Source organism: Pecten maximus, chromosome 9 (genome assembly GCF_902652985.1).
Source record: "Pecten maximus chromosome 9, xPecMax1.1, whole genome shotgun sequence".
NCBI lineage: Eukaryota > Metazoa > Mollusca > Bivalvia > Pectinida > Pectinidae > Pecten > Pecten maximus.
Genome location: NC_047023.1, coordinates 36,378,221 through 36,402,367, shown reverse-complemented (window position 1 = coordinate 36,402,367; position 24,147 = coordinate 36,378,221). Strand labels below are relative to the sequence as shown.

Below are 24,147 nucleotides of genomic sequence, written 5' to 3'. Positions count from 1 at the left end.
ATTTCGAGTTATTAAGTCGAAATTTCGAGTTATCATCTCGAAATTTCGAGTTATTAAGTCGAAATTTCGAGTTATTATCTCGAAATTTCGAGTTATTAACACGAAAAAATGAATTTATTTTTTTTTGCTTCATGGCCCTAATGCTCTTCCGTAGATATGCAAGTATATTTATAAACTATTAGATATTTTATCCATATTTCATAGTTAACAATGGGGAAAGTCCACTTTCTGTAAAGATATATTTGTTGTAATGATGTATATCGAGACTTGACCAAATGGAATATCTGACCAAGTACCGATTTTTATTCTAAAATATTCAGCCTCATACTGTTCAATTCAACATACTTTAACAATTTTTGTTTTTACCTTGTTTTGATAAATCTTCAATATTTATAATCTATGGCCAGTGCGTTCTTATATATGATACCCCCGGCGTATAAACCCTCAGTAATGTTCTTGTCACGTCGACAGCAGTCAAATCTTATAAACTAACCAGTTAACACACCCTAGGCCTTTAGAACAAAGGATACAACATCCAAATTCTTTTGTCGGATCTTTGCTTATATTTGCTTGCTAAAATTAAAAAAAGCTGTGCTTCTTGTTTTCTCTGACAGGACAACCCGACAAAAGAATGGAAATATTTTGAAAAGTTATATAGGAGTAAAACGTTTCTTGACCATAACTGTGATGCAAAGATTCGGCCTTACATTTCCCGTGCACGTGTGAAAGGTATGAAGATCAACAACATTATCTGACAACAATATGACGAGACCCTTCGCATAAGCTACCGCTTTTCTCTCAGGTAGATATGCACTTTATCAACCACGTATTGTTTACTACTTATCGTTAGTCGGTATTCCGAACAAGGATGGATAATATTGCAACAGCAATACAAAACAAATGTGGGATCATTACTTCATGTTATACTGATCATGTATACCAAGTTTCGTTAAGATCGGAGTAGTTCTTTAGAAGGAGTTATCCGGACAACTGTTGCGTGACAGACAGACAGACAGACAGTGCTTACTTCGTTATGACTACCCTTACTAGCACCATTAATTCCCTTTCTTTTGAGAAAGTCATATCACATAACTCCATTTACCTAGAATCAAATGACGCTTGTCGATCAAGCCAATGACGCTTAACTTCCGAAACACTTGGTCTCATTCTGCTTTCCATTTGATCAACCATGAGTGATTAATATCACGTGAATGTCACATGACAAAAAATTCACGTTTATTTTTGTACAGTCTCGACTGTATGCAAGGTGGGCGAAATGATGTTAACGCGTCCGAGAGGCCGTTCCAATGATTTGTATCGAACAGGAGATATTCGCCGAGTTCGCCTGTCGACTAACTGATAAGGGACTGATAAATATAGATGCGCAAAACTCAGTTTAACCTGTGGAAAATACTTAGATATAAATAAACAGTATTCTTTATATTATATATTAACAATTTAAAACAAAAACGAAGAAAATTGACATGAGCATTCATACAAATGTATGTTTTTATTATTTTTAAGAGAATGTTCATTATACAAAATACACGTTATGTACAGTCGAACATGTATAAATAGAATTAAGCTATATTTTGAAATTTAAAATAACATAATGTTTTCTTGTGTATCGTTTTCAAATTTAATTATAAATGATTTATTTCAGATGAAATATTAGCCCCCATGATGACCGATTAAGGGTTATTGACCATTGTACACGTAATTACCAACACGTCCAGTAAAACAAAGATCAGAAAAAAGTATAGTGTTCAATTGTGAATTGAAAGTACATTCTGCAAACGCGCTATTGTTTGGAAACATTTTTGCTCTAAAAACATTACGCTAAATTTTGATTTAGCCAATGATGCTTTTGCCTGCTAAGTCTACTGCAAATTATGTGAAAAGGCTCATTCGTCATTACTTTTGTCCTTTAGGAATATGAAACAATGAATGCACCAAATCAGAACGTTTACAGTAGAATGGTCTTGCATGTGTTCTACCGACATAATGACATACAAGCAATTAAACAAAACATTATTTACATGTACATAATACCATACATGTAATTAAACAAAACATTATATAGATTTTATACATTGACTTACAAGTAAATAACAATGAGACATATAAAAGCACTTTCTGTGGCACTAAATCACCTAGCATCGAACTCACGGTATCATGAACCAAATCACAACTCTGACCTCAACACCATCCTACAACTAGTGTTTCAGTAATGAACAGTCCGGTAAATCGTAATGTTTATACATTGATACATTGATAGATGTGGGCAATATAGATTAGAAACAGTTACGACAGATTGGTAGTTTCTGGCTTAACACTTGGTTTGTACATACAGTAATACAAATATTGTGTTTATCAATTTATAGAAATGCTGGATTAATTACAATACATATGTCTTAATGTTGTCCGATAATGTACAACATATAATGTATAAGTACACATAAAAGTAAACACAATAAAAAGTATACCCAGATGTTATAAAGTAATTACACATGAAGGATGAATTAACATTATTTGACGTTGTCACTGAGCTATAATAATCAATTTAGTAAAATAATGGAAAATCATATTTGTGAACTAGTTCACGCTGAGAAACATTTTCCTGTTCTGCCTTTAAATTATATTCCTTTGTGACGTGGCAATGATAAATATATAGCTGGTGTCGTTGTTTTCCTTCAAATCTAATTAACTAATATTTATCGAAAGTCTCTTTGATGTCAGTTCGATGTGATGCAATGAATACAAACAATAAAATGCATGATATCTAAACTGAAAATAAAAATAATAATAAAAAAAAAGGTTTGTGATTAAAATTAATGTGATAGCTGTATTTACACATGTTAATAACATGATATTTGCACGAAGAAAGGACACGCTTCTAGGGCCTTACTGAATGTATACATACTTTATACAGTACATTCCACTTAATCGGGTAACGTTTAATAGGGTTTTTCGTTTATTGGGGTAAAAATTCTAAAACCAAAACCATTTTCTCTACGATCGTGTTAACAAAGATCGTTGTAAAAGTCGTTTTTTTTTCGGTTATTCGACTCCGATAATGTTACCCAAAAAATAGAAATGCTCCTATTTTTACTGTATTCCTTAAGCATTCTTTTCATTATGCATCATTTTGCGATCTTCCCTAAAAAATCGATTTCAGATCCCTGCTATCACAGACACTCGGACAGATTACATATAAACTCTCTACGGTGACGTCTCACAAAACCCACAGGTGGCGGCACAGGATCGCACGGCATATCCACGAAAATTGGTACAAAATTCAGGTTGGTCTGTCAAAAGACTTCCACAGTCAGGGCGCTCATCATTACACTGTGGCGGAACTGTAAAGAGATACAAGAAATATATATTTATAGTCTCACACCTTCATTATAGTCTTATAACTCTAACAGGAGGAAATTGACTTAAAATGAAATTTCTTGTATATAAACACGCATATGAACATTCAGTTTTTACCTTTAAAACCGTCAATGGAAAATAAATCCCTTACACATTGTTCACTCCACATTTCTAGATGCTCTTTTACAGTGACCAGCATACAGTGTATATCTAAGCATGCTGAGTTTCACAGATATATTTCAGGTCGTATATCAGCCTTTCGTACACCAAAGGCATGTCACATTTGATTCGCTATTCAATGACCTGTTTGAATCGTATACTCTTCAACAATAGTTAACCTATCTAGGGTTTCCTACCAGTGAAACATCACTACACATGAAAACTGTTCAGGTCGATCAGGTCAACTACTCGCTCTTACTGCGAAGATTCATTCTCTCACATGGTACTTCTGATTATTTCAGAATTTTTACCTCGTTTATCCACAATCAAATCACGCAATTTGTCCATAATTGAATGTCTGTGTTTTTCGACTTATGAGTTGAAATAGTTCAAAAACGGTTCTTGGTAAATTAAATTGAAAATATGAAAAACAATACGGTGGAATAAATAAATGTGAAGGAGGAAAATTAGGACTCTGGAATAGTTCGTTAGAACGTTTATCAACGTAAATAAATGAACTAGTTAGTAAAATTGATATAATCTTATATACTCACAGGTTAAAGGAATTTGACAAACGTAAGTTTCTTTTACAGAACATCTTTTCATGATCAAATTGCCATTCTTGTTCATTTTGGCGCAATCTTTTTTCTCTTTGTTTGACACTTTGCCTGTAAAAGAAATAAATGCTAATTGAATTATGTTTGACAGTGTGGTTAATGTCCTATACAAATGTTCAAGCAAAATATGTCTCGTTTACTACATCGCTGCATAAGGATATATTGTGAAAGAATGGTGAAATTATAAGATTTGTTGTATAGCAAAAGTGTCAAAAGTGTTTTTTATCAACATCATCTGAAATGCATTTTCCTAGGTATAATTGCGACATATCATTCCTCAATATGTAGATAAAACAGACATTCTCCATTCATTTTACCAACTACTTCGAAATGATAAAACAGAACACGGACTGATACAATTACTTAAACCTATATTCCAGTACAAGCCCAATTGATTGTGATCCAAGCTTACCTATATTCCAGTACAAGCCCGATTGATCGTGATCCAAGCTTACCTATATTCCAGTACAAGCCCGATTGATCGTGATCCAAGCTTACCTATATTCCAGTACAAGCCCAATTGATTGTGATCCAAGCTTACCTATATTCCAGTACAAGCCCGATTGATCGTGATCCAAGCTTACCTATATTCCAGTACAAGCCCGATTGATCGTGATCCAAGCTTACCTTTACTCCAGTACAAGCCTGATTGATCGTGATCCAAGCTTACCTGTATCCCAATACAAGCCGATTGATCGTGGTCCAAGCTTACTTTTTTCCAGTACAATCCCGATTGATCGTGTTCCAAGCTTACATATATTCCAGTACAAGCCCGATTGATCGTGATCCAAGCTTACCTATATTCCAGTACAAGCCCGATTGATCGTGATCCAAGCTTACCTATATTCCAACACAAGCCTTATTGATCGTGATCCAAGCTTACCTTTACTCCAGTACAAGCCTGATTGATCGTGATCCAAGCTTACCTGTATCCCAATACAAGCCGATTGATCGTGTTCCAAGCTTACCTATATTCCAGTACAAGCCCGATTGATCGTGATCCAAGCTTACCTATATTCCAGTACAAGACTTATTGATCGTGATCCAAGTTTACTTTATTTCCAGTACAAGACTGATTGATCGTGATCCAAGCTTACCCGTACAAGCCCGATTGATCGTGATCCAAGCTTACTTTTATTCCAGTACAAGCCTGATTGATTGTGATCAAAGCTTACCCGTACAAGTCCGATTGATCGTGATCCAAGCTTACCCGTACAAGCCCGATTGATCGTGATCCAAGCTTACCTTTATTCCAGTACAAGCCCGATTGATTGTGATCAAACCTTACTTTTATTCCAGTACAAGCCTGATTGGTCGTGATCCAAGCTTACCTTTATTCCAGTACAAGCCTGATTGGTCGTGGTCCAGTGGTGTACCGTCGGTCCACAACAGCGTTCCCTCAGACTTCTTGTCACTTAGCCCCAACCAGATATCCGAAGGATTGCTTAGTCTGTCGGGGGGAAACAATACTATATTCATATAAAACAACTTCCTAAATTGTCAGCACAGCCTAACAAAATAATTTAGGTGTGAATATATGGTTTCTTATATAGAGGATCTGTCATGAGTTTCCCTTCATATTAGATTTATAATACGAGTTTTGAATTTTTTATTTTTGCGAGCCTCTGGCGAGCAAAAATAAAAAAATTCTAAACGAGTATCATAAATCTAATATGAAGGGAAACTCATGACAGATTCTTTTGATCATATGACGTTTTTTTTCATCGTTCCCCATCAAAAACTGATTCTCTCTTTTGCCTTGAATCGCCACATCTCAACCAAATCACCCGAACCTTCGAAGTAGGTCAATTATACCGACGAGAGAAGAAATAGTTCTAACACAACTGACTCTTGAAAAGGATTCATTTTAGTAAATACACGTCTCAAAACAAAATTTCAGCATTTTTTCATTTAATCTATAATAGATAAATTGTCCTTGGTGTTTGAACAATGACGAAAATATTTTAGTTTGAAAGTACATGAGCGACTGTTTTTGATGTGACGAAGCCGTGACGTCACTTGGCGCGATAATGGAGGCTTCGTTGTACAAATGTCTATTCGCTGTCGCTGTCGTACAGAACCATTGTACGGCGCCTTTTCACCGCTTTGTGTTTATCCTCGTCCTCGCGGGAGTTTATGGAGATGTGAAATGTTCCACCGTGAATATTCCCACTGAACATTGTGTTCAGACTGCCGTGAAAAGCGACGTCGGATGCCGATTTGTTAGCAGTGTTGTTTGTGTTGACATTACACGTGTTTGTCGACGACAGTGTCAGCATGTTATTCTGAGCAACCGTTGAAGGCAAGTTGTAACAAACTACATTGCCGTTTTTCATGAGGATTTTATTAAATAATGTTATTATTTGTTTATTTGAAAAGAATCTAGACTAGATATGTCTCATCGGACAACGCAACCGCAATTTTCTATCGGAGTTAAAATATGTTACTAGGGGTCATAAAATAGATGTTTGCTAGGCCTAATTAACATCTTATAGTATAAATATAATTAAAAAAACTTTGGCTGTGTACATCTAGGATTTTATCTTTGATTGTACAACATGTTCTGTTAATACTAATAGACCGATTTGTCGTTCAGTTGATTTTTTTTCAAAGTTTACAATCACAAGTCGCCATTTTTACGAGTCGTAGTAAAAAGAAGTAGGTCGTTCCCACGCGTATGAATACAGTTCTCACGGAACCAGCCAATCATCGTACGTAGGATAGCGAAAGGTGTTATTACACTAGTGTCATAAAGAAAATTTACGTAATGGGTTTATGACACCGTATATAACGGTAGTCATATGATAAATAGTAATAGGTTTGATATCAAAACAATGAACAGTATTGCACATTTTTGTTCTATTTAAGTTAAGAATGCCAATGACAATTTTAGAAAGGATATGTCATGACATCAAACACTAATTTTGTCAAGAAAGGGTCTTCCTAATTTACTTTTCATTCTTGAATATATTTAGCTGAAAATATCAACTGGTATGTTACAGTGAAGAATAATAATGCATATCATATCATAGATTATGTACCTATGATAAAATGTATTTTTTTACTTACAACATATTCAAAATGAAGTTATGCTCATATGTTGTTTTTGTCATGACAAGCTGACCACCCTCGCTTTGACATCGCCTGGTAGCTTTCGCTTCTTTGACTAGGTCTGGAAAGTGCTTGTAGCAATAGTCCCCCAGTATGCTCCAGTCATCAGGACAAACTGCCACATTATGTCAGGAATGTAAACTTGTTTTGCTATTTTATTAGCCAAGCAATAGCGACCATCCTTATGTCACAGCGATTATATTCAGATATCATAAAATGACACACAACACACTGGGATGCTTAATATGTTAGATAAATGTAGTTCCCTTTGGAAAATCTTTATAAACGTACAATCGAAGACACATTTCTTAATTGCAAACAGCCAATTTATTGTTCATCTAAAGAATGTATGCTTCGTGTTTAGTTATTAAACTGTATAATTCAATGACTGCTAATACAATATTTGCATAACAGAGATTAATTGAATATATGGATTACTTGAAGAAGGAAAATTATCATTACTTGTGTCTTCAAAGTAGAAAACAAATTATCAAATTATTAATTGGCTAAGGTTTGTCATACCTTGACAGACTCGACCTTCCCCCGCCCATGTGCCGTCTGTCAGACAAGTCAGCCTCCGGATATTACCACCACTAACACAGCGGATGTGGACGTTCTCTCCAACAAGATAGAACTCTTTTATTTGATCCAGAAACTCTCCGTCGACAGGAAGTGTTGGACTACTACATCGCATGGAAGTAACTATAAAATAACAGTGAAGGGTTATTTCAAATACGTCAGTTAGATGATTGATAAACTCTGCTCGTTTTACATTCTCCGACACAACCTTACTTGCTGCTTCTAGTTCCTTACGAATAGCAGTACAAGTTACGTATTATTTTTCGGTCTTTCAATATCCAAAATGATCATATTCATATCAATATGATGCTTAGGTGGTCTTCTCTCCTACTGATATTGACATTTGTGTAGAAATTATGTGGTTTTACTGACTTTCTGACTGTCCTTTTTTCTGTCCATACAACACTAAGGAAGAACAGAAAAGCTTATGGTGCTTTATTTTCTATAACTTCTATAAGTTTTTTCTAAAATATATCTAAAGATGCCATTCACATTATTCATGATATTTGCACAATCTGTGGATTTTGGGCGTCATACTTCCTTACCTGGGGTCCTGCTTTGAGTATCACATAGACCACATGTGCGTGCGCATCCGACAACCCCTTCCTGTATATGACGGCCAAGAGTGCAGTATGCCGAATCGGCTGCTACGGAAGACATGCAATCGTCAAGGATATCAAAGCATCCACCTGAAAGAAAAATGACATATTCGCTGTATAATGCAAACGTACTGTTAAACTTGTTAGACAGAATGTCTAGTTTGTGTTAAATAGAGACGTGACACAGAAGTTAATGACGTAATAGCTTACCGATACCACATACGTCACAGTAGTCTCGCCTGCAATCATCAGCATGCGTGTAACACCAGGGTCTAGTACCTAGTCCTGGACTCCGGCATTTGTTACCGTCTAGGCCAGCAAAACGGTCACTTAAACGGGAAAACAGAGTACAACAGTTATAACAATATATGGTATAACAGTTAAAGGAGCTCTGGAATATCACAAAGGTACAAACGGTAAACATGGAAGGAAAACAAAAATAGTAATGAAGAAAGGGGATAATTCAAGTTTGAACAGTTGCTAAGATACGGCCATGTCAAATACTGAAATTTACTTACATTTCATCGTAATTTCACATTAACCACCTATCGTGAATATCATTATCACTTTAGGATTATACGTATTACCTCTCCGCAAAATCGTGATGACGACAGTGGGTAACGTCACGCCAGGGTAGACAACTCTGTAGGTCGTGCGTGAAGTTGACGTCTCCTCTGTATGTCCAGCCATTATCGCTAGGAAGGTAGCACAAAGCGTCGTCTGTCGTAAAGAGGGATATATAAGGAACATAGTTATTCTTTCATTGATCTCAATTTGAGCGACTTAGCAAAATTGTGGCGTTATATTTTATGCTATGCATTTCAAGGAATTTGCACAGCATATTATACAGACATGCAAATGAATTTTATATTCTATATTTAACCGTAAGTTTCGATGTTTTGCACTCTTTAATTGAATCCATATATAGTTGCCTTTTTGTTACTGGAAGTTAAATCATCGCATTTATTGGCAACTGATCACGATTGTATGAGAAATTCTCCCAGATAGACCCTCAGCCAAATTCCATATGATAACACCTGTACCAATTTATTCCTCGTTCTTTTAGCTTTAAAATCAACTATTGTTTATACCTTGGGGTGCCAGGGATACGCTAGCCCGGAAGTGACGATTCCCTTTCTGTGAGGTCTTTGATCGTAGGATCACAGACATAATGTTCGACTGTGACACGACCGACTGCCGGAATCCGCTGCCACAGTACCTTTTAGGCCATGATTGAAAGGTAATAATTCATTAATCCACAGTATATATTGTTATGTTAGTCTCCGATATCTCAGGATTTTAGTATGGCATTGTTAAAGCTGTTTAATCAATAGCGCATCTAACATTGATCGAATATAGTGCTTACTACCAAAACTACCAAACATGAAAAAAGTGTAGGTTTGGGCAAAAACTAAGAAATAAATATTCAAATAGCTGACATATGTCATCCTGGTGCCGTTGGGCGACACGGGAACAGTGTCTTTAGTTGGTTTACGAACACGGGAACAATGTTCTTATCATCCAATATTCACAGCAAAGTACACTAGCCTGTTCCGAGAACAATAATACTCACCACCTCACAGGGACCGGTAGTGATTTACCGACATTAACATAGTACTAATCCTTCCTGTGAATGGCTGACACTAGCATAAGGACCGACTAACCCTTCATGTGAATGGCTGACACTAGCATAAGGACCGACTAACCCTTCCTGTGAAAGGCTGACACTAGCATAAGGACCGACTAACCCTTCATGTGAATGGCTGACACTAGCATAAGGACCGACTAACCCTTCCTGTGAATGGCTGACACTAGCATAAGGACCGACTAACCCTTCATGTGAATGGCTGACACTAGCATAAGGACCGACTAACCCTTCCTGTGAAAGGCTGACACTAGGACCAAGGCCTACGCCTCGCATCATAAACCGGCCAAAAATCTTGAACGCATATGTAGTAACTAACGGCGTGTCAAAAATGTAGTATAACATTAAGTGTAATTGAGTGCGAGAGATTTTGCCCAGTTATGTTATGTACACGTCATGTTTCCTGCCAAGTAACTGGTGAAAGGGTGAACATTGTCGGCATTATGTTCTTAAATGTTCCCAGTCAACAAGAACCTTTTGCCAAATTATTTAATATTTGTGACGGACGTTTTGATAATAGAAGTTTAATATAAACCTACGATATGCCGGGTTGTCCCGGCAGAAATGAGCGAATCTCCACTTTATCCTCACAAACAGATGGATCGTCAGTTGACGCCGGAATTTCAAATTCGGAAAATCTTAACAACATTGTTGTATTAGGAGGACTCTGAAAGATAACATCATTGAGTTATAGTTATACGTCATCAATTCCTGTGTACTGTAAAAGATAACATCATTGAGTGATACAGTTATACGTCATCAATTCCTGTGTACTGTAAAAGATAACATCATTGAGTGATACAGTTACTCGTCATCAATTCCTGTGTACTGTAAAAGATAACATCATTGAGTGATACAGTTACTCGTCATCAATTCCTGTGTACTGTAAAAGATAACATCATTGAGTGATACAGTTATACGTCATCAATTCCTGTGTACTGTAAAAGATAACATCATTGAGTGATACAGTTACTCGTCATCAATTCCTGTGTACTGTAAAAGATAACATCATTGAGTGATACAGTTATTCGTCATCAATTCCTATGTACTGTAAAAGTGGATATTTTCGCGCGTTGAAATTTTCGCTTAGTCAGCCTCCAAACTGTTCGCGGTGTGGATATTTTCGCGCTGTCACTCGTGATGAAAATATATTTTTGCGCTGCGATGTCAGTGGGCATGTACGTTAAGTAACCATCATGGTTATCAAGAAATGAAATTTTTTTAATGATAAATAAACATTGAATTAGATAAAATACTATCAGTGTACACATTACTTAAATTAGTTTATATCCATGCATGTCTCTTGGCTGACCATGACAACGTTACACATCACGGGCGATATGACGCTTGAATGAATATGGTATACCACTAGGAACTTGCGTCTTGGATTTTATTTAGTTTATTTGGTGGAAATATTCGCGTGTCAATATTTTCACGTGTTATTATGTTCGCGTGTGGATAATTTGGCGAATATTTGATTGTCGCGAAATAAGCGAAAATTTCCACGCCGCGAACATTTTCACTTTTACAGTATTTAAAGATAATAGAAAACAAGTAAATTACACAGTTATCAGTAGTCATCAGTTTCGTCTATTTTGAGTAAAGAAGCTGATATCAGTGAGTGACACATATCAATACGTCATCAATTCCTGTGTAATAAGAGAGAGGAGAATATCTGTGTATGGCACAGTTATCAGTAGGTCATCGGTTTTGGTGTATTTTGAGTAAAGAAGCTAATATCAGTGATTGACACATATCAATACGTCATTAATTCCTGTGCAAATGGAGAACACCACTCAGCGATACTGTCATTAGTACGTCATCATTACCTGTGTATCTGGGGGTAAGAGAAGATTACATTAGCAATGTGTCATCAATTCCTGTGCATTTGGAAGGGAAATTTTTCTCATCCTAAAAGCACACGTTAACTCCAAAATCGATATAAAATACAATGGGATATCCATATTTGGTATAGAGTTGTTCAGCTGAATCATGTGTGATGTATCTGTATGTTGATTATTAAGGATTAGTCCCTAGGTTTCTGTATTCATGTAAGACACTAAAAAACACCATACATGTATAGGACATAATAACCGAGATAGGACATTTTATGTTTAGTCCACGTGACGATACTAGATTAACAACAGTATTTTTAGTTGAAATGGTTGCGTTTTTATTGTTGACATACCTGTATTACCCAGGTACACACAGAGAGAGGCCGGTAGGGGGCAGGGTAGCCGGGTGACGTCAGTTCCTTAATGGCGTCAGATTTCGTCAGGTGGATAATACCGCCACAACCTTGATATAGATTTGCAAATTTATTGTTATATTACAAACTTATTTCACATATATTTACCTATTTTCAAATAAAGACACACATGAAGTATAACATATTTACCTGTTTATACTGGTCTATAAAGACACACATATTTACCTGTTTGTACTGGTCTATAAAGACACAAGTGAAGCATCACTCTTCTTTGTCTTCTCTTATGTTGAGGCAAAGGTCTGTTTATCTTGGCAATTCGTTTACCCGGCTGATTAGCAAATTCAAAATACTGAGGAAAACTCACAGCGCCTGAAAACATCATAATGTTCAGAAGATTCTAATCTGTAAGATGCTTTATGTGTTTAAGATCCATTTTGTATTTTTTTTTTTTTTTTAATAGGAAATAAATGTTCATGTCATCAAGGATGAATTAAGACTTGCTTTACAGTATGTTTTGCGAATATCGGATACCTTTCACTTTTTGACAATTCTTTTTATTCCGCTTCCATAGAATCAATGGCTGTGAAACCGGAAGTTCAATTGGGCTATTTCTGTTTCCATCACTTCTGCAGCAGAACTCCAACTTTGTATTTTTTATAAAGTTGCCGTCAGGTATTGTCCCGGAAGTGACGGGAGGTCTTGCGTCTGCGTATTGTAAGAACCCATTCGTAAACCCTACAAGAAATTAATAAAACAAATATATGAGTTGGATATAATAATGTTCCACCGTCATATCAGCTGAAGAGTCCCTAACTAAACAATCAATTTTATTCCAGTCTCATTACCTTCTGGACATGTTCCTCCAACTCGAGACACGCAGTATTCTCCTGGTGGCCACTTGATTGAATGTTCAGACCTCGTGGATTTAAAAGTACAGAATACGAGTTTGGTAGCTTTCGACGTCACACTTCCGGCCACGTTGTAGTCAGGGGATCGTTTTCCTTGTCCGAAATGGGTGACGGAGCCGACTTCAGAACCATCAGGACAGGACACGTCTTTCACCTTGAGGATTGCGAAGCCTCCTGTCGGCCAATGGACCTTTTCTTTTGTGCTGGCTTGATGTTAAAAAACCGGTTTAAAAGTTTCTTTATTTTTCAGCAAAATATGCATGTAAAGTAATCCTTATACATGTAAAGTAATCCTTATATATAAATCTGAAGTAACCCTTACCTTTATCAATTGTTCTATGATTTACAGAAGAAGTATTTTATTAATATGTTTCTTCATCTACCAATATAATGTCTTCTGAACAACTTGAACCAAAGATCGTGTTTTACATGGTAAGACGATATACATATGTAAGTAAAGAACTGGATAGCAAGGAAACGATAGATTAGTCGTGATGGAATGAGCAACATATACAGTAGTGATGATTTGGTGGTATTTGCATCGTTCTGAATTTGAAGTTAAAATGAAATTGGCGAGCGAAGGAGTTGTTTGGTCGAGATAAGACGATGGGGAATACGAAGGATAGAGAAATAGAGTTGAAGGGAGGAATTGCGTACCAACTCCTTCGATACTCGTACAGTTGGTGGCGGGATCTAGTCCGGCGATACAGCGACATTCGCAACGACCCTTCCTGTAGGTCAAGTACCCGTCAAAGGCACAAGTCGCGTTAAAGTCTGGACATTTTTCATCTGACAAAAACACAAACGGTCACAAAGTATTATTACATTTCTGAAAGCAATCACTACCCATCTATCTTATCCACGTTACATTTCTGGCGATTAATGCGGATATTAAGATACTCAAGACAGTGGTGGCGCCGTTATACTGACTTAGCTCGAAACTATCTCAATACATTTATATATACCTTAGATGGGACAGTTACGGGACACAGTATAACATACATCTATCTAACATCTTTATTTACCCCGTTCTCATAACTATCTTATTAAAAGCTTTATTTGAATATCTTGTTGTAATATACCGTTCTTGCACTAGTACCAGTACGATTATGTTTTACACCATGACTATCCTGTGCATCTGACCATCTTTCATGTACACATTTGAAAGTGGTTTACCTACAGATGTGTAACTTTGTCACACTTTCCCAGTCGTACAAGTGTCTTTACTTGTGTACTCATGCCGGCTGTTTCTACTTTGGTGCTCTAACATTTGATACTTCTACAGTCTTTTTCTCTCTACAGCGTTTTTTCTAGCTTCTTATCCGTGCCCTTGACTTTATTTTCAACCAGTAAACATCCACACATGATTTATCTAACTGAACCCAATAAGTATATTCCCCTATCCTACCTGTGACATCCATCCCTACCTGTACACCTGTACACATGCTCAGCTTCCCTCAGAAAGTAATAGAACTCAGAGTCTTTTTCTCCTACTAAATACTTCATGTGAGGATCCAACATTGTAATCACGGGACGCCCGTTCTTGTTGAAAGCCTGTAAAATATCACTATTTATTACATTTTTACCAGTGAAATATCAAAAATTATTCATTCTATAAAAGTGATATTTTTCACTAGTGAAAAATATCACTTTTGCTGATTTGACCAATCAAATTAATGATTAGAAAATACCAAAATAATTGACCAATCAGAAAGCCCGACATATATGTCAGCACCTGGACAGGGGAAACTACTTTTTTTGTTTTCAAATTATCGCTGTAGTCCTAGTTAGCATACGGGGTAGGATTTTCGTTGATAAAAAATGTAATAAACAGAATATCTAACAGTGTCTTCAGTAAAACCAAATATATTTCACTCGTGCGGCTAATATTTTGATATTTTTCACTCGTGCTGCGCACTCGTGAAAAATATCAAAATATTAGCCCCACTCGTGAAATATATTTGGTATTACTGAAGACACTGTTAGATATCCTCTATATACATTAATATACGGAGTGTATAGATAAAAGCGGGCTGCAGTTAGCAGTGGATTCGTCAAAACCGCCGCCAGTAGCGGATTGGGGATTCAGTTCTTTATGTTTAATTGATATTTCTTTGTATTGACATTTGATGCTTGTATTCAAATAACGAATCCACTGCAGCAGCGGGTTGGAAATTCAGTTACATACAATGTATGTTCAATTGGAATATTTCTTACAATTAATTATTGGAGATTCGAATAACGAATCAGCTGCTACCTTCAGCCCGCTATAGACAAATGTGACATTATCTATCAGCACCAAAGAAGGAATTCCACATACTGTATAATTGTTTAATCTCGCGATATTTATATTTCGCGGTTGTCCCAGCCGGACCTACCTCTACTTCAATTTTCGTGCTAAATTTAACTTTTCTATACTGCATTTCCTTGTATGAAATAGTAAATAACATACTTCGGAAAGTCATTTCCAGTTGTGGTGCAGACACTCACCTTAAAACCGTAATGCATAACAGATGTGTAATCATATCTCCATGGGAAAAGCGTCCTCTTGCTGTGAACTTTCAATTTGTGGAAGGCGTACCATTTATCTGAAAGGCGTTACAAAAATTCATTAGATACCTTTAATAAAGTGACAAGCGATTGAACTTAAGAAAATGAAGTGAACCAAATCGTTCAAATGAACATAGAATATTATATCAAGATAGAAGAATTTTACATCGGCGAACATGGATGGCTCATAATCAAAATTTACTGTTAAATTCATTGACCCACATACCTTTTCTGAAAATATAATGGGTACGAAACATTCAGAAATGATTTCCCAGTGGCGTAGGAAGCGCGGGAGAGGGCAGGAGTGGGGGAGGGGCAATTGCCCACTTTTTACACTGGGGGGGGGGCAAACATTTTTTTTTTTTTTTTAAATATGCCCCCCCCCCCCCCCCCCCCCCCCCTTTTTGAAGACTTCCTACGCCACTATTTCCTTCATGATAATACAGATATAAATCATGTTACAACGAGCAAGCTGTCTTTTTCTTACTTAAAATGTTCTATATTCGAAAGTATGGTACTGTTGATTTCGAGAACGTGTCACTTTAAATGAAAGCGAAAGTCTACCTGGTTTGATGTTCTCGTAGTTAATCCGGACGTAATCATCTCTGTAAGGATTCTGCTGTTCGTGACTGAAGCCAAGTGCGTGTCCAATCTCGTGTATACAAGTTTTCTGTAAATTACAGCATACATATGTTTACTTCTATCAACCGTCTTTGTATTACCACAGAGAAACTTGATTGATATTATAAATCCAGTGTTGTGTATTGAGGCATAGAATACTTCTAGCAAAAACGAAAGTCACATATGTTTAACACTCAATAATCTTTGAACTAAAAAACAATTTAAGCTGTATTTTATATAATCAATATCTATTTTACTTCCTGGTGTTTCATATTACCCATCGTGTCATGTATAGGGACCAGTCTGATATAATTTCAATAAAATTCAATAAAAACGAGCGCAAAACAAAATACAGATTTGCGTGTGATCATTGATAACAAGGGTTTATATGACCATGTGTTCCAGGATGATGAGCGTCTTTTACAATACATGCCTACCCCTTGGCAGCAAGAGATGTTCTGACCTCGTGCCCCTGTCGACAGCATGCCAACATGTGACCAGCATCTAACGGAGAAAATAAATTGATATTTGATAATAGGTCGATTTGATCCCTGATTGGAGTTCAATATGAATACAGAAGTTTATTTCATTACTGACTTCTCCTAAACTGTAGCAACTGTGAAATCATTTAACGGCATTTATCGTGTGTTATTCAATTTTACATGGGACAATTAGTATGTTGCATCCGATATCTTTAGGAATTAAGATATTTACCGGAAGTAGTCTGTTAAATCGGTATTTGTTTCATGTATCCGTGATTAGAGGTACATGTAACATGATAGAACACATTTGACCAAGTACACCCTATACTTCCAATTATCACACTATGGCTTAATCTTCTACTTCACTTTCTTATTTTGTAGAATCATTCTCGATGATCCATATATTAAATGTTTCACTGAATGGCTTATTAAGAAATGACTTATAATATCATATCAACGGGGTAGTGTGTGTGTGGGTGGGGGGTTATATCGACAGATAAAAATTGATTTACCCTGAATGTTTACCGAAGTTGAGATGGTTGTCATGGCCCAAACCGAGGTCCTGGCCTGTGGTTGCGGTCCAGGGAACAAACCGGAAACCAGTCCAGTATTCATACATCGCCATGGCTGAGTGGATTTCACCGACCTTTTCAGGTACTATAATGAATATAAATACAGATATATCTTTCGGAGTCTTTTAAATAAAAAAAAGCATAGCACTCACAGAAATAGATGTAATCAAATGTGATCACTATTAAATGTTTCGTTATTGTTAGAGTACATTGATTGTATATATGTAAGCTATGGGAAGTGAATTAAGTAGGACATTTAGACAAAGACATTTAGACTGAATTTTAAAGTATCAGTGAAGTTATAAAATATTTTTATATTTTTATGAGTATACATATTTAGGGTTAGAGTTCACACAAAAGAGGGCCTACTTAGCGTGGTCATATCCAAGGTGTAGGGTATCACACATTTGGGCCATAATTTACTGGGCTTGTTCAGGAGAAATCTCTTGACACGGGACCGCCTATATGTCCCCTCCTCCGCCTCATCCTTTTTATGAATAAAACAATTTGAATGTTCAATTCAATTCAATTCATTTATTGACTTTAGGTCTATGACCCATCAGTACATAAATTAATTTACATGTATTTATATATGTATATATATATATATATGAATACAACATGTATTATAATAAAATTACAAAACGTAATTGACTTATTATAATTAAATACGGAAACCGATTAACCGACATATGTACTATATTATGAGGAATATTAATCAACCATATTGTCTACTGGCAACATCAGCAAAAAAAAAAAAAATACATTGTAACCACTTAATCTTACAAGGGCTGCGCCCAATCACAGAATTGATACTAATTATAATACACTGTTACAGAATAAGGATTCTAGGAGAACTTTTATAACAGTCAGTCAGAGAGACATGGAAAAAAAAGTATCAGATAATACCATTTGGTAAACACGACAGACGGACACCGGGAGGTTCAACATTGTATAAGCACACTATTATGCAATAACGTGTTACATCAAAACTCAACACCTACACAAACCGAGTATATTTACACAATTCTGCAACTAAAAGCTTCTTTGATAAATCTTCCTAGCAAATTCAATTCTTTAAGACTATTTGTGTTCAGTAATTCTATTACTTTGAAGACTGAAGGTTTTTTCCAAAAATATTTCTTTATATATTTTCCTCTAAGAGTTGAATATTTTTGACATACGAGTAAAAAATGAAATTCATCCTCAACTTCTAAAGAATTACAGTTAATGCAATACCTATAACACCTGGGAATATTCCTATACCTTCCTGATTCTATAGCTAGATTGTGTGCTGAAAGTCTCAATTTTGTTATCATTTTTCTCAAATGACTTGGTAATGATTTGGTGAGGTAGAATTGCAGTGTTACTTTATTAACCATATGTTTGTATAGATCACATTTACTCGACATATGTAATGAGTTAAACAATGTCTGAGAGGCCTGGTCATTAATTCTTTCTTTTATAATAGGCATATAAACAAAATCAGAAGGTAACTGGCGTAACCATATATATCCAAATCCAAGTTCAAATAATTTGTGCTTCACATGCAAGAGCCAATTCTGTTTTGGATTCTCTTTCTCAATTTCCATGTAGAGCAAGTTGTAAGCCTCTCTTAGTATACAATTATCAGAATTCAACAATTTAAACCAAAATTTTAACATTCTATTAAGTTGCATATTCTTCAGTGGGAGTCGCCCAAGTTCGATATAAATCATAGCGTTACAGGTAGATTTTTTAACGCCCAGTAAGTTTTTACAAAATTCTAAATGTACCTTTTCAACTTCCAAAGCATTATGAGTACTCCATACTTCACAAGCATAGCAAAGAATACTGCTAATATAAGTATCAAACAAATGCAACATAGTTTTTATATTTAAGTTCAAATTATTACACTTTGAACGTAGGGCAAAAAGAGCTTTACGACCTTGTTCGGCTAAATGCTTAGACATAAAGTTAAATTTATTATTAAACTTAAGAAGAAATCCTAAATAACAGAACTGGTCTACCACTGAGATATTTATACCGTTATATGTCCATGTTTCGTTATCTTTGACTTTACCGCCCTTCCGAAAAACTACGATTTTTGTTTTATCTGTATTAACTGTCATTTTCCATTTATCTGAGTAAGACCTTAAATTATCCAAAAGGCTTTGCAATCCCTCGACTGATTCGGAAATCAGTACAAGATCATCTGCATACAACAGGAGAAAGAGACTCAGTTCTCCGAAATCGTAACTTGGGGCCTCGTTTTCAATAAAGTAGTTTTCAAAATCATTAATGAACAGGGAAAAAAGTAATGGTGATAAAATTTCCCCTTGAAATAAACCGACCTCATTTGAGAAGAAATCTGAGCATTTCCCGTTTAGCAAGACACATGATTTTACTGAATTATATAGAGATTTCACTGTTTTTAAGAAATTACCCCGTATACCCAATTTAGAAATTTTATACCACAGGCTTACTCTGTCTACATAGTCGAATGCTTTCCGAAAATCAACAAAACAGCAATAAAGGCGTTTTTTTCTTTGAAAGCGTTTTTGTAATTATAGTTTGCAACGCAAATATAGCATCGATAGTACTAACCCCTGGTCGGAAACCAAATTGTGCATCCGTTAAAAGATCGTAAGTTATACAAATATCCATCAATCTCTTGTTTAGAATAGAGGTAAACAATTTGCAAAGACAACTTATAAGACTGATGCCACGGAAATTATTGGGATCTGAACGATCACCTTTCTTATGTACCGGTACCACTACAGCTTTTGACCATTCAGACGGAAAACATCCAGAATTTAAAATATTATTGAACAAAATTTGCAACATGGGAAGAAACATTTGCTTACCGTCAATAAAACCTTCATTTAACAGACAGTCGTTACCATGCGACTTCCCACGTTTGAGGTTATTGATAGCTGTTACAATTTCTTCTCTGGTAATAACTGAATCTAAATCTTCATATATTACAGGATAATCAACTAAAAGTACATCATCATCATCGAGAGAATTACCAGTGCGATCAACATTGTTAGCTATGGCCTGGAAGTGATCAAACAATTGATTTATCGGCATCTGCGGCGAGTTTTTACGTTTGCTTTTGCTGAATTTTTTGTAAAAATATTTTGGGTTGTGTTTTCGCAAATATTCTAACATATCGCCTTCGTACAACATGTATTGTTTTTTCAATCTTTTTTCCAAAATTTTATATCGTCTTTTTTTGTTAACTAAAGTGTTAACTCAAAAACATCAGTTCCTTTATGGCAATAACGTTAACAAAGTTATTGGATAGTTTCTTATCATACGGGGTAAAACATCAACCCCAAGATGAAAACACCGATTGTTCGAATTTAAAGCAAGATGAAACCGGAAACGCAATCGCCGTGGGTCTGCTGCTAGTTCGGTCCTGTGTTATACGTCGACATGAAACAGTTTCCAGCTTTTCCGGAAGTACAAGGGTACGTCCTTAATATACAGGTACATATATGAGTGGGTGTAAACTGTAACCAAAGTATCAAAAACACTTACTCTATTCTCATCTGATTCTTCCTCTAATAAATCATCCCTCAATTCATCGATGTTGTCGTCAATCCATTCCTCGTCATCTTTCTCCTGTATTTTGTGTGGTATAAATGCTTAATAGGATTTTGTCAAATTTGAAACCGTTGTTATATTAGAAAGGCTGAACATTGAAAGGGTTCTATGTAAGCTCATTAATTTGTACCTAATACATTATCAGACAATGGAATACGTTTAAACTTAGAATAAAATTATATATTAAAAAAAAATTCTTCAGTTTCTATAGAAATTCTTGTTATTATTATTATTAGTTAATCAAATTAGCCAAAAAATTAAATATTCTAACTTTTAACAAAGAGCAATACTATTTTCCATTACCGTTAATTAGTCTTATTTTATGAAGTTAATGTTATAACTAAAAATTGACATGAGTAAGGGATTAAATTAGAAAGATTCCAACGTGTTAAGTATCAAAAGATTACCAATGCCGTGTCCACCATACGCTGAGATTCTGGAGTAATTAGACCGTGGTTCATTACAAAGCCAAGGTCACGGTCGATCTCCTTGTCCACGGAGACATCCTTAAAGAGGAAAAGAACAGCCTAAATGTAGCGCCTTGTAAAATCATCATTATTCAATGCACATTGATTTATAGAATATTTAGTAAAGGGTAAAGAAAACGTCTTTATTGCATTTTTGCCAGTGAAATATAGAAATTTATTGCATTTTTGCCAGTGAAATATAGAAATTTATCAAACTAATAAAACTTGTATTTTCACTGCAGCGATGAGCAGTGAAAATATAAGATTTTGCAGTGAAAATATAAGATTTTGCAGTGAAAATATAAGTTTTCCGTTTTTGACCAATCAGAGCGGACCTTTGTATTCAACTCGTTGAAACTTGCCGATTTTTCCAATCGAAGCAAAGATAGTTAAATTGGTTATTTTGCTGTATTTCTGAAATTTTCAGACTAGTTTTTGACAAAATACTCACTTGACGTTAGCTATTCATGCATAGATTCTCCTATAACAGCAGAAAACTCTTAAATTGCGTTGATCAGTCCTTTCTGAATGGCGCCATCAATTTGACGTGAAGTAACGTCACTAAGAGATGACGTCATTACTGATTCCCGCACTTTTTGACGCTATTAATTTTTCGATGTTTTTAATGTTGTTTTTAAGTTGATGAAATGCAATAAATAGAAAATTGAATAGTTTCCCGTTAAATACAACATATATTTCACTCGTATGACAGAATATTTCGATATTTTTTACTTGGCTTCGCACTCGTGAAAATATCGATATTCTGTCATACTCGTTAATATATGTTATATTAAACGGAAAACCATTCAATATCCTCTATTTATCAGACTACTAAAACTTATATTTTCACTGCAGCGATGAGCAGTGAAAATATAAGATTTTGCTGTGAAAATATAAGATTTTGCAGTGAAAATATAAGTTTTCCGTTTTTGACCAATCAGAGCGGACCTTTGTATTCACCTCGTTGAAACTTGCCGATTTTTCCAATCGAAGCAAAGATAGATAAATTGGTTATTTTGCTGTATTTCTGAAATTTTCAGACTAGTTTTTGACAAAATACTCACTTGACGTTAGCTATTCATGCACGGATTCTCCTATAACAGCAGACAACGCTTAAATATTGCCTTGATCAATTCCTTTCAAAATGGCGTCAAGTTGACGTGGAGTAACGTCACAAAGTGATGACGTCATTACTAATTCCCGCACTTTTTGACACTATTAATTGTTCGATGTTTTTAATTTTGTTTTTAAGTTTATGAAATGCAATAAAAAGAAAATTGAATGGTTTCCCGTTAAATATAACACATATTTCACTCGTATGACAGAATATTTCGATATTTTTCACTCGTGCTTCGCACTCGTGAAAATATCGATATTCTGTCATACTCTTGAAATATATGTTATATTAAACGGGAAACCATTCAATATCCTCTATATACACTACCCGTCACAAAATGCATAGAAAATTAAACTCATTAGGGAATAAACACCAACAACAAACAGATCGTCCATTGAAACTAGGATTACATTAAAACCGTTCATAACACCGAGAGTTACAGTTAAATGATCATTCATAACACCTAGAGTTACAATGACCATCCATAACACCTAGAGTTACAATGTTATGATAATTCATAACACCTAGAGTTATAGTTAAATGATCGTTCATAACACCTAGAGTTACAATGTAATGATCGTTCATAACACCGACAGTTACAATAAAATGATTGTATATTCACTCTAAATTTCAGATATGAAAAGAGAAGCTGAACTCTTTGGAGGGTGGACATTTGTAAGAAAATTGATTAAAACACATAGCCTACAAATAAAAGTGGACAGAATAAAACTTGACGAATTAAGTGCTCGTTTAAACGAGGACGCCTACCACTACTGGTTAATGAGCGTATGAGTTCAACACACTACATCCACCTATCAAAGGACTGAGAGTAAGTTATAGTATACATATAACTGATACTCTCATTAACAAATACATGTATATAAAACTTTACACGAGAAGTTCATCAGGTACAGTTTACAAAGTATTCGAAGGGAAGGACAGCAGTGTTACGTCGACAGGATTTCCTCTGTGACGCTCAGCTCTACCGCTATATGTGATATATCACCGCTACAGACATCAATGGGCCAGGGAATGACGTCATATAAAAGCGTCGGAGGACAGCGTATATAAAAACTGATGACAATGATAAGAATTGTCCTCTGTATATTGGAGTATTATGTACGATAATAATATATACATTTATTTCCAATAATATATTTTTTTGTCTTTTTTGTAAACATGAAAAGTGACCATTTGAATTAAAATAGCATCAAATAAATTCAAGAAAGTAAATGTGTATCATTACGGTAGTGATAATGAATTATCTGACTAATATATTGGTGATACATTTTAACAACGTCAGATCCTGTTTGAATTCTGGCTTTTGTTATGTTTAAATACTTGTTAACTACATAATCTTTCTATAGATCTACACCAGAAGTTTTATTACTATACAAAATATACCTACCTCTGTCTGTATTCCAATGGTCACTGTTATGATGACCATCGTGGTGGTCAGTGTTAAGATGACCATCGTTGTGGTGACTGCTTTCCTCAAATGTAGAGCTTGTCTATAAAATGACGTACTTACAGCCGTGGGAAGCC

The 24,147-nt window shown here is 35.4% G+C and overlaps 1 protein-coding gene across 1 annotated transcript; it reads right to left on the bottom strand.

Annotated features, from left to right (window-relative positions):
• Positions 1–1,488: 1,488 nt before the first annotated feature.
• Positions 1,489–24,147, bottom strand: LOC117334514. Its single transcript, XM_033894192.1, has 24 exons — positions 24,011–24,147; positions 21,426–21,524; positions 20,953–21,036; positions 17,797–17,914; positions 17,368–17,512; positions 16,811–16,877; positions 16,317–16,422; positions 15,693–15,790; positions 14,630–14,756; positions 13,860–13,991; positions 13,140–13,409; positions 12,826–13,029; positions 12,520–12,663; positions 12,274–12,383; positions 10,625–10,752; positions 9,532–9,659; positions 9,028–9,160; positions 8,651–8,769; positions 8,387–8,530; positions 7,785–7,964; positions 7,221–7,377; positions 5,483–5,601; positions 4,089–4,202; positions 1,489–3,359 (listed from the first exon to the last, which is right to left on the bottom strand). The coding sequence occupies exons 1-24, from the start codon at positions 24,074–24,076 to the stop codon at positions 3,223–3,225; spliced, it is 3,129 nt and encodes a 1,042-aa protein (XP_033750083.1). The 5' UTR covers positions 24,077–24,147; the 3' UTR covers positions 1,489–3,222.